At 39.7% G+C, this 15,950-nt stretch overlaps 1 protein-coding gene across 1 annotated transcript in view; it reads left to right on the top strand.

Annotated features, from left to right (window-relative positions):
* Window positions 1-8,238, top strand: part of LOC134216463 (serine/threonine-protein kinase meng-po) — a 98,239-nt gene extending 90,001 nt beyond the window's left edge. Inside the window, exon 2 of the mRNA XM_062695339.1 lies at window positions 6,244-8,238. Coding sequence (XP_062551323.1) covers window positions 6,244-7,659 — 1,416 coding nt within the window. The 3' untranslated portion in view covers window positions 7,660-8,238. The remainder of the gene's footprint in view (window positions 1-6,243) is intronic.
* The last annotated feature ends 7,712 nt before the right edge of the window (window positions 8,239-15,950 follow it).

Below are 15,950 nucleotides of genomic sequence, written 5' to 3'. Positions count from 1 at the left end.
CACTAGTCAAATATCAGCATTACAAATTATAGTTAAAAACGATACAAAACATTAATTATTAACATATAGGTAAAACATGATAAATGATTACTTACCATTAGATCATTCGAGAAGTAAACAACATGAATACATTTGTTTATCCATGTATTGTTTTTGACAGTTGTATTCAGCCTTCGTTACAACAAAATCAGTAGTCATTCAAATTTTTCCAGTCTGTCATTTTGAATATGAATCTGAAACATTGATTTTCGCAGCAGATTTAGTTTTTTATAACAGTTGAGTTTCAAAAGCTTAAAACTGCTCTTTTTTCTGCAGATCTAAACCACGAATGAATCACAAGATGCAAATATGTTTCCATCGCTTTGGTGTATGAATGCGTCATTTCATCTGCGGATCAATCACTTTGCAACAACAGCGCCTTTCTTTGCAGCAATATAATTGTTTCATTTTATTGGCAAGTTTTTAAACATGAATAGAACACGGTGCTGGGGAAACCAGCGATCTTGTTCTATTTTGGCTCAGATTCAAACTAGAAGAGTGTTCGAAAATTTGCAATGAAAATGAATCACTACTGATTTTATTCTTACACTTCATAAAATAGCGCCTAAATAACTTACAAGCAACATACTAATCTATAGAATGTTCTTTTAATGAACTTGTCGAACGTACGTTGCTCGGGTTTCGGCGCTCTAAATGTCAAATTATAAGTTTTTTTTGTGACGCCGCACTCTAGATCCTTTTTTGCGCGATCGTATTGGGCTTCCTCACAACTCGCCCTAATATTATATTTTCGCAGCTTTCCTCTTAAAACTCACTAACTCTGTGTATTCATAAACACAGCAGAGCTCAAGACGGACCGATTGGTGAGGAGATCTTACAAATCGGTCCATTCGCTCGTGAGTTATATTGCCTCAAAGTAAAAGCAAACTCATTTTTATATACAGTCGCCTCTCCACATCTCGATATTGAAGGGACCATCGAGATAGGGAGAGATCGAAGAACGGAAGGAAAATTGAATTGGGTACTAGATCAAAACAAATCGTTGCTATGAAAAACGACAACAAAACAAATGTTGTTTCTTGTTGAAGATGGTCTAGCAGCCTAAAAAAATTAACATATCGACATAAGGAGAGTAAATCCTGAATAAAATGTGATCAGAACACATCGAGATAAAGAGATATCGAGATAGAGAGGTTATCGAGATGTAGATAGCTCAAATGTATGTATATTAAAGGGACTAGGGAAACCATCGACATAGGGAGAGATATCGAGATGTAGAACATCGGGGTGTGGAGAGTCGACTGTAGATAGAAGATAGGGAAGAGTGACTATAAATAAGACACCCTAGAAAGAAAAAGATAAGAGTCTGTAATAAATCGTCAAGTTGAACGGACAGTTTAAATATTCCCCGGCTGGTTGGCCGGGTTTGTTTCCATCGTCCTGTAGCCTGCGTACCAGGTATTACGTAGAGTGTGTGGAATTTTTGTTGCATGAAAGGCACAATTATTTAAAAGCTTTATTGATAATGTACATTTTGTTTCAAGCGTCAAATAAAAAGGGTAGAGAGATGCCTATCCATTAATCGCCGCTGGTAGAAGTTCCACTGTTTATAAAAAATGATCGAAATGTTGAAAATCGATTATTGTTTCATTGCTCACAAGCTTCTCATTTTTATTTTTTTCGCCATTCTAATCAGAGAGATGCAGAAAAGTATAGATATCGTGGCCTGTCATAATTCCACGCATTGCGTAATACCGTGGTTTTTATCTAAATTAATAAATATAGAGAGACTGTCTATCATACATATTACATTATTAAATGAAATGCACATTATAGCAAAAAATGATGGCAAATAATTATTATGGGTATTTTTTTAATGATATCTAGGGTTACTGCTCCTGGATTTCATCTTCCGGCTTCCGGTGCACTGGCGCCTCGACGACTCCGAACCGGTTGTTTTCCCACGATCGGCTACTACCAGGGTTTGCAGAAATCGCTCTCAATAGATAACGAACAACGATAAAAAAGAGGCAAACACTGTTCCGAATCATAACAAGCAATGATAACAAACTTATCAAACTTGTATACAAGTGCGGAAAAAACCGAATCGGATAGGCAGTCCCCACAGAAAAATGGTGATTCTCGCTTTGTTTTTGCTCATTTCGTGTTGGTTACTGCACAGCTGTGTAGAACAAGTTGAAATGCATAATCAGAGCCAGAGCCCACATTTGGAGCTTTCAAAAAGAAATTTATCATGGGGTATAGCCTCCCGAATCAGTTCTCTATCATGAGAGCTTGCGAAAAAAGTCACTCGCGGTATGCTACATATCGTATTGTATACAGAGTTGATAAGTGAGAGACTTGTTCTTTCTCTTTAGGGTTCAATCCCTGGCTACTACTCATCACCTTCGCTTGCTATCTAGTGCCCTCTGGTTTTCACGCCATTTTTGCTGCAACGACAGCATGATCTGCGTTACTGCTCTGTTCCACGTATTCTCCTCTTCACAAATTTCTTGAACGATGTTGTCGGGCAAAGTGGAGACTCTGCGTCCAGCTGCCACTTTCGCATCGAATCGACTCTCGCAATATTGCGTGCTCCCGTCGTTCCACGTAGTCCATAGCAGGCACAATCTTCCTCCAAAAAAATTTCGGTACGCACTTGCCACCCGCATAGCCATTAACCTGTATGTGCTGTTGAGCCGTGTCAGGTTCTTCTTCATGATTGTTCCTGCCTCCCAGACGGAAGCGCCGTATCTGAGTACAGAAGTAGAAACGCTGACTAGGAGTCTTCTCTTACTGCTGCTAATCGTAGAGCTATTTGCCGTTACTCTGGTCAATGCTGTGGTGGCTTTTGCTGCCTTATAGCAGGCGTAATCGACGTGGCTGTTGAAGTTGAGCTGGTCATCAATCATCACCCCCAGATGCTTTACTTCTCGCTTCGACTCGATGGTGACCTCCCCGACCGTGATTGTAGTCTGCTGAACTGCTTTCCGGTTGCTGATTATCATCACTTCGGTTTAATGGTGGGCAAATGCCAGCGCGCATCCAGTTCTCCACTATTCCAATGGCCTCCATAGCACGTACTTCCACCTCATCTACTGTTTCTCCGATTACCAAGAGCACCACATCGTCCGCAAACTCAACTATCTTCACGCTTCTTGGTAGTCTAAGCTGCAATAACCCGTCGTACATCGCATTCCACAACGTCGGTCCCTGTTATTCCTACTCCCTTTAGTCCCTCATGTGTTTCGTAAACTAGTGTCCGATCCTCTAAATAGCTCTTTAGAATTCTGCAAAGGTATCCCGGAACCCTCATCATGTTTAGAGAGTTAGCTATTGCTTCCCAACTCGCACTGTTGAACGCATTTTTCACGTCTAAGGTAACCACAGCGCAGTAGCGATTCTCCTCTTTTGCTTCTTGACTGCTTCTACGACTATAATTAGGAAAGCTTAATTATCACCGAAAAAAGCCAATAAATTAATTTCGATGTTTCTACGACTTCCCGGATAGCGTCTTCTCTTCCGGAACCCAAACTGCCTGCTCGATAATCCGTTATCGCCTTCTGTGTAGCTAACTAATCTGTTGAGGATGACCTTCTCCAGGAGTTTTACGACCGTGTCTAGCAGACAAATAGGTCTGTAGGACGATGGGTCCCCGGCTTCGGCAGCAATACTAGTTTTTGCCGCTTCCAACAATCGGGAAAGTTTCCTTCATCGATGCACTTCTGCAACATATCCGAGTTCGCCTGGATCGCTGCTTTCAATACCAGGTTGGGGATACCATCTAGTCCAGGAGCTTTGTTTGATTTTAGGCTTTTCGCAGCAGTGATGAGTTCCTGATTCGTAAGCAGGGCTTCATCCGTACTGGTGTTATTCTCCTCTTTCAAGAAACGAAGATAGCTGAGTGGTAAGGTGTTGGGCTATCACTCAGCGGGCTTATGTTCGATTCTCGTTCCAACCCTTTCATTTTTTTGTCAATAAAATTGTGATGTAAAATTCAAGTATCACCTAATTTTACGTCAAAAATGACGCTCGTATATGTCAGCGTCACAACACCTAAAATTACATGAATATTTTTAGGTGTGTGGGTTAGCATCTGCGTTACGGCAAAGCTATTGCATGCAGGATGCCTTGCTGAGCCTAATTTCCTTTTTAAAAACACCTCTTGCTGCACTGAACACAGATCTACGCTCTTTTCTTTCGACATTGTTGTGGGCTCTCTGCATTCTCCTCCTTGCTCGAAGACAGTTGCGATGAAGTTCAGCGATCGTTCCATTCCACCAGTAGACTGGACGGCGGACATGTCGTGGCTGTACTTTTCTCGGCATAGTTGCATTGCAGGTTCGAGTCAATGCTTTCAGGTTTGCCATATTGCACTCAAATCTAATTGCCTCTGCTAGCACATCCTTGTTAATAGTTTCTGTCTTCCACCTAAGCTATTTGGTACCACACTCACGTGCTTGCATCGCTATCTTCTCTCCGACGCAGTATAGGACCACCTGATGATCGCTATGTGTACAGCCTTCGTAGACTCTCCAGTTTTTGTTCTTCGTTAATGCAGGACTGCAAAAGGTAACATCAATGATGGACTCTCTGCCTTCTCTCCGGTAGGTGTTCGTTGATCCTTCGTTAATCAGATCAGCCGGCTACTCCACTCTAACACCCAGGCATTAAAGTCACCAGCGATGACGTCTGGCCTCTTCTACTACCGTATTATCTTTTTTTTGGGGATACGGTATGGATCCGAAATGATTGCAACGTCATACTTTGATTCCCTTGCGGATTGCAACAGCAGTTGCTGTGCGGTATCACAATGGTTGAGATTAATTTGTATTACCTCCACTGTGATTTACCAGAGATCGCCTGTTTATACGCTGGACATTTCTGATCGCCAGTAGCGTGGTCTCTACATCCATCATTCGGTGGCTTCTTGCAGCTTTGCGCTTTGTGGACATCCTCTCCACACCTTCTATCAAGTTTCAATCTATCTGAACCTTTACAATTTCGTGCCAGATGGCCAAACTCTTGACACATGAAGCACACCTCTGGTTGCTGAGAGAGGCTCAGTGAGCACACCGACCAACCGATTTTAACTTTGGCGATTTTCAATGTTTTATCAGCAGCATCTACCGGAAGCTTTATTCCTGCGAATAATTAAAAAAATAATTAAAATTTTAATTAATATGAAGGTGCTTAGAAAATACATCAAGTAAGTTTATTTTCACTTGACTTCCCTTTTCATGCAATATAAGATATTCGGACGGCTCTGCAATTGCAAAAATGGAGGATGTGCTTCATATTTGCGATTTTTTCAGTGCATTTCTATTTTTTTTTGCATTCTTTTACTTTTTTTCTCGAATTTATGTGACAAATATATCTAAAATCGTGTCACATGAATTCAAGAGGTTAAACATACATTAATTCTACAGAATTTCATGCATCCCGGCACAGATTGTTAATACTTATAAGCTTATGAGAAGCATACGTAATGTAAATATTAGACATGTTTTGATGGAATAGCTAACTTGCAGCTATGGTAACGGTACTAATAGTGGAGGTATTAGTAGATCCACAAAAGAAAATATTTTAAAAAAATTGATAATTATTGAAAATTTACAGTTTTAATATCTTAGCCAATAGATAAACTAATAAATTTGCTAACAAAAATGAGATTTATGGTAGTTAGCATCAACAACTACAAAATATTGCTTGCACCACTAATGGGTACACTGTTTATCATATGGCGGTAAAAATTAATTTTGGTAACCATAGTGGTGCTATCCATTGATTTCTTATGATACTTGCCACTATTGGTACAGTTGCACCATTATAGGTGCAAGGAAATTAATTTTATAAAGGAAAATAAATGTTTTCAATAGTTTTTCAAGTGAAATCTTAGAATAAGTTGCATTCAATAGGATATTTAAAGCACGACGCATCATCTGAAAACATCGTAAAGTGCATAATTATAATAAATCTCAGTAAAACCCCACTACCTCCACTATTGGTGCTACCTCCACTAAGGGTACGGTTACCCTAACTATATTATTTACCATAGCAGTTGAAACATTATCATAGAATTCGTTCAGCACCCCTCCTCCACCTAACAGACTCAATGTGGTGCTCACCGATATCCACCGATTGACCCACGCAAGACAAACTGTTCCGTACCGTATTTTATATCAAACCTTCTACTCATTCTGTCACTAACGACTATCTTCATTTTCATTCTCCACCTTTCAGATGAGAAATATACCGAAGAGCATCGCCATGAAGCTTTCCGAGAGTAAATCCGACACATCAATCATCGCCAACCTGTACAAATCGATTAACCACAATTACCGGAGGCTGTCCAACACGAGCAGCCTTCTGCATCGGATTCCGGACATGGAGATACCGTTCTTGAGCATCGCGGACGAGTATGACGTCGAGAAAACGATAGCGGAAGGCTGTTTCGCTAAAATATTTCTTGCTCACCACCGGCATACCGGGACCACAGTTGTGCTCAAAGCAATACACACCGAGCTCACAACACTGAAGGAGTTCATCAAAGAATTCCACTACAACTATCAGCTCAGTCATCACCCAAATATTCTCAGCTGCTATCAGGTTAAGTTTCAAACAAATGAATACTACGTGTATGCCCAGGAACATGCGATTTTCGGAGACTTGGCAGCGAATGTTGGTTCTAATGGGCTGCCCGAATCGGTCTGCAAGAAGATAGCTGAGCAGCTGAGCTCAGCGTTGGGGTTCATGCACCTGAAAGGGTTGGTTCATCGGGACCTGAAGTTGGAGAACATTCTAGTATTTACGCCTGATTTTTCGCGAGTAAAGCTGTGTGATTTTGGGACAACCACCCGTGAAGGCATTTTAGTCAATAAGAACAATAAAACGTGGATATCATTCCTACCCCCAGAAGTATTAGAGGTTGTGAAAAATGAAAGATTCATCTGCAAAGCATCATCAGATTCGTGGCAATTTGGAATGGTCTTATACGTTTGCCTGATCGGATCCACGCCATGGAAGTCTGCCGATTGGGTTCGCGACGGCAAGTATGCAGCTTTCATGAAGTACCAGAAACGAGAAACAACTAAAATTCCGGAAAATTTCAAGCGATTCACGCCACGTCTGCTACGAGCATTCCGGCGGATTTTTGAACACAATGAAGAAGATCGAGCAAAAGTCAGTGATATTATGAAATATATGAAAAACAAATGGATGGACAATAAGATCACCACTTCTAAATCTACTTCAAACATTGCAAGCAATCTTCAACAACAGGCTTCCTCCGATCAGGATTCTATCAAATACATTAACCATCGAGAAAGTCGAAACTCTTTCGACGGCAGGCTTCGTGCGCGGAGAATGACCAGCTTTGGAGGATTAACGCCGGAGCCCACTCCTGTGTCCGCTGTGGATCAGGAATCTATCCGCAACAAAGTATGGGACTGGTTGGAATCGAACGATTTGAACCGCCACGACAGCATGGACGACGTAGTGGATTTCTCCTTTTGGAACAAGAGCGAATCTAAATCGTATCAGTTTGCCAAACGGGAATCGATTATTGGGGCATGTTCCACGACGACGACCACCACCATGACGCTAACCACCAGCGCGAGAGATGCCAGCAGTGCAACCAGTGGACACCGTTATAAATAGAATGTCTGTGTAGGCAACGTGTGCTCCTAAAATGATCCACCAGCTAGATCCATCCCGGAGGAATTCAATAAGTGTAGTTATGAAGATATAGCACCCTGTGCAGAACCAATGCTCGAACTACAACACCTTTCCTCGCTAGATAAAAGAGATGAATAAATCACTCCTTCTGTCGTCCGCTAGAATATAGGTAGTACATGTGATTATATTAATTATATGTGTGATAAAAAGCGATAAACATCAGTAAAGTCATGCAAAAGATCGTAGATGGTACAATACAGAAAAATATATAGTTTGTTAGTATTTTAGCAAGGTGATAGAGTGTTTATGACGGTATATATATATTTATGATAATAAAGTAGAAGGAAATTTATCTAACTACGATTGAAATGCTAGTCAGAACGAATAGTTCAACTTAAATAATCGTTTCCATTGAATGTTATGTTGGTATAAATGTGAACTTGGCGAAGTAATGGTATGTAGAAATATTATTTGTAAACGTATTTGAATTATACAGAATGGACGTATTTTGAAGCGCTAAAGAACTGTTTATATAATAAAATGGAACTTATTGGAAATTGGTATAGAGACAAGTTATTGTTATTTTGGATTACGTGATGACACATTTCTTCTAAGCTATATAAGAATCTTCATATCCCGATTTCGCCATTGATTGCTGAACCGTTTTTAATGTTTGACTAACATTAGATTTAAACATTCCATGTAGACAACACAGTCCGATGAATAAAATATTAATATTTTCTAACTGGGACTGATGTGCCATTACGGGCAGTTACATCAATGTAAGTCGCGACTATTTTTATGATTTTCTCTAGCCCATGACTAGTTTCAAAATATTGCCTTTTTATTTCTGCGTCCTCCCATAATCGATTGCCTCTTAGATATCGAATAAGGTACAGTTCACTGAATTGAAACAATCCAAATTTCTGAAAGCAAGATTTTGCCAAGAAAATTATTAATAATTATTTGCGAGCGTCTTAGGGGAAATGTTACACAGTTTAAAAAATCTGTTGTCTTCCTTTTACTTCCACTAATTCGGAATTAGTGGAAGTAAAAGGAAGACAACAGATTTTTTAAAGAAAATTATTGTTGGCTTTTAGTGGAATGTAAGTTTTAGTGGTAAGTGAATACTATAAGACGAGTTTGTAGGCCACGTACGAGACACTGAAGGCGGTTTTACCGTTGAAATCGTAATACGTATCTATCAATACAATAAAGCTACAATAAAGTTATGGAATGTAATGGCCTACAAACTCGTCTTATGACTTGTGAACTTGAAGACCAAAGTTTTTATTCAGAAATTCGAGAAAATTAATATTTTATGTGCGTGATTTCGCAGTAGACACATTGCTTGGAAAACCCAAATGTATTTCATTCACATATTGATTTAAAAATAAAAAAATAACTTGGCACTAAAATCTCATAAGCAATAATTGTAAAAATGTTTAACCTACCGTGTACACTAGGGTGGATCAAAATATCAATTTGCTCCACAGCGCTCATCTGATTCTGTAATTTTTGGGGCGATTAACCAACATGCGGTTTTCGTTGAGTGAAAGATGTTGAGTATGCCTTCTAGCTATGTAGGTTTTCTTTTAACCTTCGTTTAATGGGGAAGCGTCATTAACAGAATAATGAAAAAAATAATTCCCCTATTCTAATTTGCATGCAAATTTGAAACGGCTTGTGCTAAATCAGTTTTAATCCAAATGAGCTCAATTTTTCAGAGGGCACTCAGAATATGATACAGAATCAAATGAGCGCTGTTGAGCAAAATCGAACACGCTCGAACATGTTGGTCCAATATTGACACCACCCCAAAAAATGCTTCGATAGCTGCTTTTTGGACCGTGTGTGAAGTTCTTCGAGCAACCGTTTGATAGTTGGCGGATCGGTTGAAAAAAAAAATCAAAGCGGTTTGATTTTGTTTTAGCCTATAGTGGGGAGCACGATCTCCGACCTCTGGATAGGAAATCCTACGCATTTGCACGCAAGGCTAATTGGAGCCCCTAAATATATTAGGGGTATACACATAACAGCGTAGGTTGCTGCGTATCTGATTATAGAAATGTTTCACACTCAATCACAAGGGACATATTTCAAATCACCTATGAAACAGTTCCATAAACAGATACACAGCAACCTACGCCGTTAAGTGAATCCCCCTATTGATTACTGGGATCAAAATTATTGCATCTTGGTAGACCTTAATTGAATTGTTGGAGGCTATTGTGAAGTCATGGAGCGCTGTATTTCGCTAATAGCGAAGAAAGCACTCATTTGGGATGGTCAAACCCCCAAAACCATCCCCATATGCCCGACCCCACTCCCTGTCGTTAAGACCGTATTCCACAGCCGCTTCGCTGTTTTGAAATAAATGTAATACTAATAATGAAGCATTTATTACATCATTTCGCATTTAGCACGAGACACTAACCCAGAAAACCAACAAAAACTCTAAGTAATTTCATACGGCATTTTCCGCCCCTCATCATCATAATTATTGCGCATCGTCAGGCAAACAAAGTGATTTTCTTTTTCTGCAAAATGGACCGAAATGACGTAGGTACAAACAAACGATGGTAGGAAACTGACCGGGAGCTAAATAAAGTGAATACCGAAAAAAACTTTGGCCGCGTCTGTGAGACGCGAATCGATCGCTGTTTGAGCGAAATACGGAGAAAATATTACCAATAATAAGTTATTCCGTCTGATGGTGACTTGAAAATAAACAAACCGGTGCCAAAACAAACGTAAAACGATTTGTTTTCTGCTTTCTATTTCCCCTATAGGATTCCCTTGGGGAGCCGAAAACGCGAACACTTTTTTGGGAGGCCTGTGTTTGGGAAATGTAAACGTGACATACCTGGGGACAGTTATTTGCTCTGTTGAAAGCCTGACCGTAATAAACTCTGTACAATGGGACGTTATGCTGATGAGAGTATGGGAAAAATGTAACAAGGTAGCACAGTGTAGCATTATTCTCCGTTTAAGCAGGGCAGACGAAATGAGCAAGTCGCCCAACTTGAACACGAATTAAGCGTCTAAACACCTTCGTTCTATACACTTGAATGAAATAGAAGTTATACATCAACTTTTGGCAAGACAATTGAACAGGACTGAGTTGATCAATTAGCTTACCCGGTCATAACATAGGTACCTATAGGGTACGTGAAAGCTCATTCCGCGGAAACTGAGAATCCCCGCCATGTTGATGCCATATACTTCAACTTGTCGAAGTCGTTTGACATTGTACCGCACGGCCCAACGATGGACAAGCTCAAGTTAGTTTTAAGTCTGTGGGCACCCGAGTACCCTGTCGGTATCGTAAGGGTGTTTTGTTTTTGGTCGGTAACAAGAGTCTTAAATAACATCAAGTAAAGTACCTACCTTGGTTTCCCCGATTGGATAACTGGACGGCTACATTCTTATTTATCGGGAACAGCAATTGTGAAGGTCCCGCTATTTTAGCACTATGTCAGGTGTCTCACAGGCTACTGTGGGCACCTTTGATTTTCATTTTGTTTGTGAATCATTTGATACTTCCGTCTGAAATCAAGTCACCTACTGTACACCAGCTGTGCATCGATAATCTGAAAATCTACAAAGTAATATGCTCACATATTGACTGCCAGGCTCTACAGAACGATATTTAATAACTTCAAAGATAATGCACGGAAAACGGAATGGAGCTCAATGCAAGAAAGTGTAACGTAATATCGTTGTCCCGTCGTCAATCCCGGATTGAGTTTGAATATATTATCAAATAAGCTCCTCTTGATCGCGTTGAATCAATTCAGGACCTAGGTGTAGTTATAGATATCCACATCAGTATGGCAACAGCAATGGCTTTTGCTGCTCCAGCATTTCTTCGCCGCCACACTGGTTGTTCTACAGATATAAATGCGCTCAAGTAAGTTTATTGTGATAAATAACCGCAAAGTTGCGGGGGACGACAGAGATTTTTGTAGCTTAATAGGGAGACCCAGTAAAGCACATATCGTATGACAAACTGCATTGTATAACACGCTTCATTAGATTACTGTCGATTCATTAGATTAGATTACGCTTCATTATTCATAAGATTGGTCTTTGGACACCGGTGATGTTCCGGGTTTTCCGAGGGTACGTTCAAGATGCATTTTTTCCACTGCTTGTCATTTTATGTGACGTTTACTTTCATCATGTTTTATGCTTTCTCCAAAAACTAGAACTAATATGCCGACCAATGGTGGCTGTAGATCGAAAATCCATCTAAACTACACAGAGATATGGCCATTTCCATAAAAACATTACCGGTAACAAGGCGAAATGATAACAGAGCGGAATAATGCAAATATGTTTAAGTATTCGACATCATAGCTTTACGAAACGATGATTACAGAAACATTTCCAGAATGATAGCGTCCACTGCCACCCTTATAGCAAGTTACATGGGCCTTCCAGGAGGGGCTGGTTTTGGCACCATCTGGAACCATGCATGGGTGTCACAATTCATGTTTTCCCAAAACGATAAATACAGGAGTAAGGTCCTGTTCAAATATTACGTAACGCAATAGGGGTTGTTCAATTTTGTTACGATTTGTTACCAAAATATATGGGGGTGGGGGTGTTTCAAAATATTGTTACGCGTAACAAATTTATCACATAAAGTAAAATAAGCTTAATATTTTTTTAATTATTTGCGTTCTTTTAAATAATATAAACTATACACTAAGTAACAATTTATCGTATTATGCTTCGAATTCTATTAAAAAAAGATTTTTATTGAAAATTTAATTTGTTACGTTACGCTTAGGGGGTGGGGGTAGTTGAGATAATTGTTACAGTTTGTTACGAGGGGGTGAGGGGTTCTTGAAAATCGCGTTTTTTGCGTTACGTAATATTTGAACAGACCCTAAGACTCTTCGGCCAATCTGTAAAGGGTCCCGAGTGTTCTGCGGAAGTGACATTTGTTCAGGGTGTATGGCCAATCCGCACCGTTTTCACGACAATGGCCATATCTCTGCGTATACCTAATGGATTTTCGATCTGCAGCCAGCATTGGTCAGCATACTAGTTCTAGTTTCTAGGGAAAGCATAAAACATGGTGGCAGTAAACGTCATATAAAATGACAAGCAAAAGAGAAGGTAATCGTTACCACCGATAGAAATTCGTGGTGGGTGGCTAACATTGACCTCTCTTGATCCTCTTCCTATCAAGTACTTCGTCTTTGACGTGTTGATGACTAGTCCAATCCGTTTAGCTTCGCTTTTCAGTCTGATGTAGGCTTCCTCCATCCTCTCAAAGTTACGTGCCATGATATCAATGTCGTCGGCGAAACCAAATAACTTTGATAGGAAGAGGATCAAGAGAGGTCAATGTTAGCCACCACCACGAATTTCTATCGGTGGTAACGATTACCTTCTCTTTGCTTGTCATTTATATGACGTTTACTGCCACCATGTTTTATGCTTTCCTAGAACCTAGAACTAGTATGCTGACCAATGCTGGCTGCAGATCGAAAATCCATGGTATACGCAGAGATATGGCCATTGTCGTGAAAACGGTGCGATTGATTGCTACCCTGAACAAATGCACTTCCAGAACACTCGGACCCTTTACAGATTGGCCGAAGAGTCTTAGGGTCTGTTCAAATTACGTAACCAAAAACCGCGATTTTCAAGAACCCTCACCCCTCGTAACAAACTGTAACAATTATTTCAACTCCCCCACCCCTAAGCGTAACGTAACAAATTAAATTTTCAATAAAAATCTTTTTTTTAATAGAATTGTTACTTAGTGTATAGTTTTATATTATTTAAAGAACGCAAATAATTAAAAAATGTTAAGCTTATTTTCTTTATGTGATAAATTTGTTACGTAACAATATTTTGAAACACCCACCCCATATATTTTGGTAACAAATCGTAACAAATTGAACAACCCCTATTGCGTTACGTAATATTTGAAGGACTTACTCCTGTATTTATCGTTTTGGAACTGAATTGTGACACCCATGCATGGTTCCAGATGGTGCCAAAACCAGCCCCTCCTGGAAGGCCATGGAACTTGCTATAAGGGTGGCGAGGACTATCATTCTGGAAATGTTTCTGTAATCATCGTTTCGCAAAGCTATGATGTCGAATCTTAAACATATTTGCATTATTCCGCTCTGTTATCATTTCGCCTTGTTACCGTAATTTTTTTGGAAATGGCCATATCTCTGTGTAGTTTAGATGGATTTTCGATCTACAGCCACCATTGTCGGCATATAGTTCTAGTTTTTGGAGAAAGCATAAAACATGATGAAAGTAAACGTCACATAAAATGACAAGCAGTGGAAAAATGCATCTTGAACGTACCTCGGAAAACCCGGAACATCACGGTGTCCAAGACCAATTATGAATAATGAAGTAATCTAATCTAATGAATCGACAGTAATCTAATGAAGCGTGTTATACAATGCAGTTTGTCATACGATATGTGCTTTACTGGGTCTCCCTATTAAGCTACAAAAATCTCTTCGTCCCCGCAACTTTGCGGTTATTTATCACAATAAACTTACTTGAGCGCATTTTATCTGTAAACAACCATGGCGGCGAAGAAATGCTGAGAGCAAAAGCCATTGCTTTTGCCATACTGATGTGGATATCTATAACTACACCTGGGTCCTGAATTGATTCAACGCGATCAAGAGGAGCTTATTGATAATATATTCAAACTCAATCGGATTGACGACGGACAACGATATTACGTTACACTTTCTTGCATTGAGCTCCATTCCGTTTTGCGTGCATTATCTTTGAAATTTAAATATCTGGAGAACCTGGCAGTCGATATGTGAGGTTATTACTTTGTAGATTTTAGATTATCGGTATACAGTAGGTGACTTGATTTCAGACGGAAGTATCAAATGATTCACACAAATGAAAATCAAAGGTGCCCACAATACTTGTGAGACACCAGACATAGTGCTAAAATAGCGGACCTTCACATTTTTTTCCCGATAAATAAGAATGTAGCCGTCCAGTTATCCAATCGGGAAACCAAGGTAGGTACTTTACTTGATGTTATTTAAGACTCTTGTTACCGACCAAAAACAAAACACCCTTACGATACCGACGGGTACTCAGGTGCCCACAGACTTAAAACTAACGAGCTTGTCCATCGTTGGGCCGTGCGGTACAATGTCAAACGTCAAACGACTTCGACAAGTTGAAGTATATGGCATCAACATGGCGGGGATTCTCAGTTTCCGCGGAATGAGCTTTCACGTACCCTATAGGTACCTATTAGGGTGGTTCAAAAAATCGATTTTGATTTGCTCATTTGATTCTTAACCATGTTCTGAGTGTCCTCTGAAATTTGAGCTCATTTGGATTAAACTGATTTAGCACAAGTGTTAAGTTTGCATGCAAATTAGTATGGAAATTTATTTTTCATTATACTGTTAACATTTCATTAAGCGCAGGTTAAATGAAACCTACATAGCTAAAGGGATCTCAACAGCTTTCACTCAACAAAAACTGCATTTGATTAATCTCCCAATAATAGTAATCGATTTTAAGACAGGTTGCGAATCTTTAGTCATGATCGTTAAACTTCTTTGAGGGCATCACTGAAATGTGCAGTGCAACATAGTAGCCTGAATTTGTGTGCTATCTTTCGCGCCACGGAGCCAATGTTGCCTGTTGATGAGTTATGCAATTGCTCCAGAAAATCAGGTACAGATTAAATTCGATTACTAATTATTGGAACGATTAATTGAGATGCGGTTTTCACTGAGTAAGCTGTTGAGTATTCCATTTAGCTATGTAGGTCTTCTTTAACCTGCGCTTGATGGGAAGCGTCATTAACATAATGGAAAAATAATTTCCCATACTAATTTGCATGCAAACTTGAGCCCTTGTAAATCAGTTTTAATCAATAGTACATTAGCATTAGCATTGAGCAATTCCAAATTCGTAGGCGGTACAAGCCAGAACTTTGTATGAGAGTAGCATCACTTTCTTCCGTTACCACAGATATTGATTTGGGACTAACCACTATCACTTAGATGGAACAATGCACTTTCCAATAGTCGAGATCTGTCCTGTACGTCCTTGCGAATGCTGAGGAAGGGAAGGAATGTTGTTGGACACCTACTTAAGAGATGTGAGAACTCTACGACCTCTCATAGATGCCACGGAAATTTTTTTTTTGGTTTGTTTGGAAGGTTATAACAGTAGGAATCGTTTTGGTAGAACGTGAAACACAGAAGAACTGAATGAAATACAAAGTAGGAAAGGGA

Source organism: Armigeres subalbatus, chromosome 2 (assembly GCF_024139115.2).
Source record: "Armigeres subalbatus isolate Guangzhou_Male chromosome 2, GZ_Asu_2, whole genome shotgun sequence".
Lineage (NCBI taxonomy): Eukaryota > Metazoa > Arthropoda > Insecta > Diptera > Culicidae > Armigeres > Armigeres subalbatus.
The sequence above is the reverse complement of the archived record's forward strand: the minus strand, read 5'-3'. Positions and strand labels throughout refer to the sequence as shown.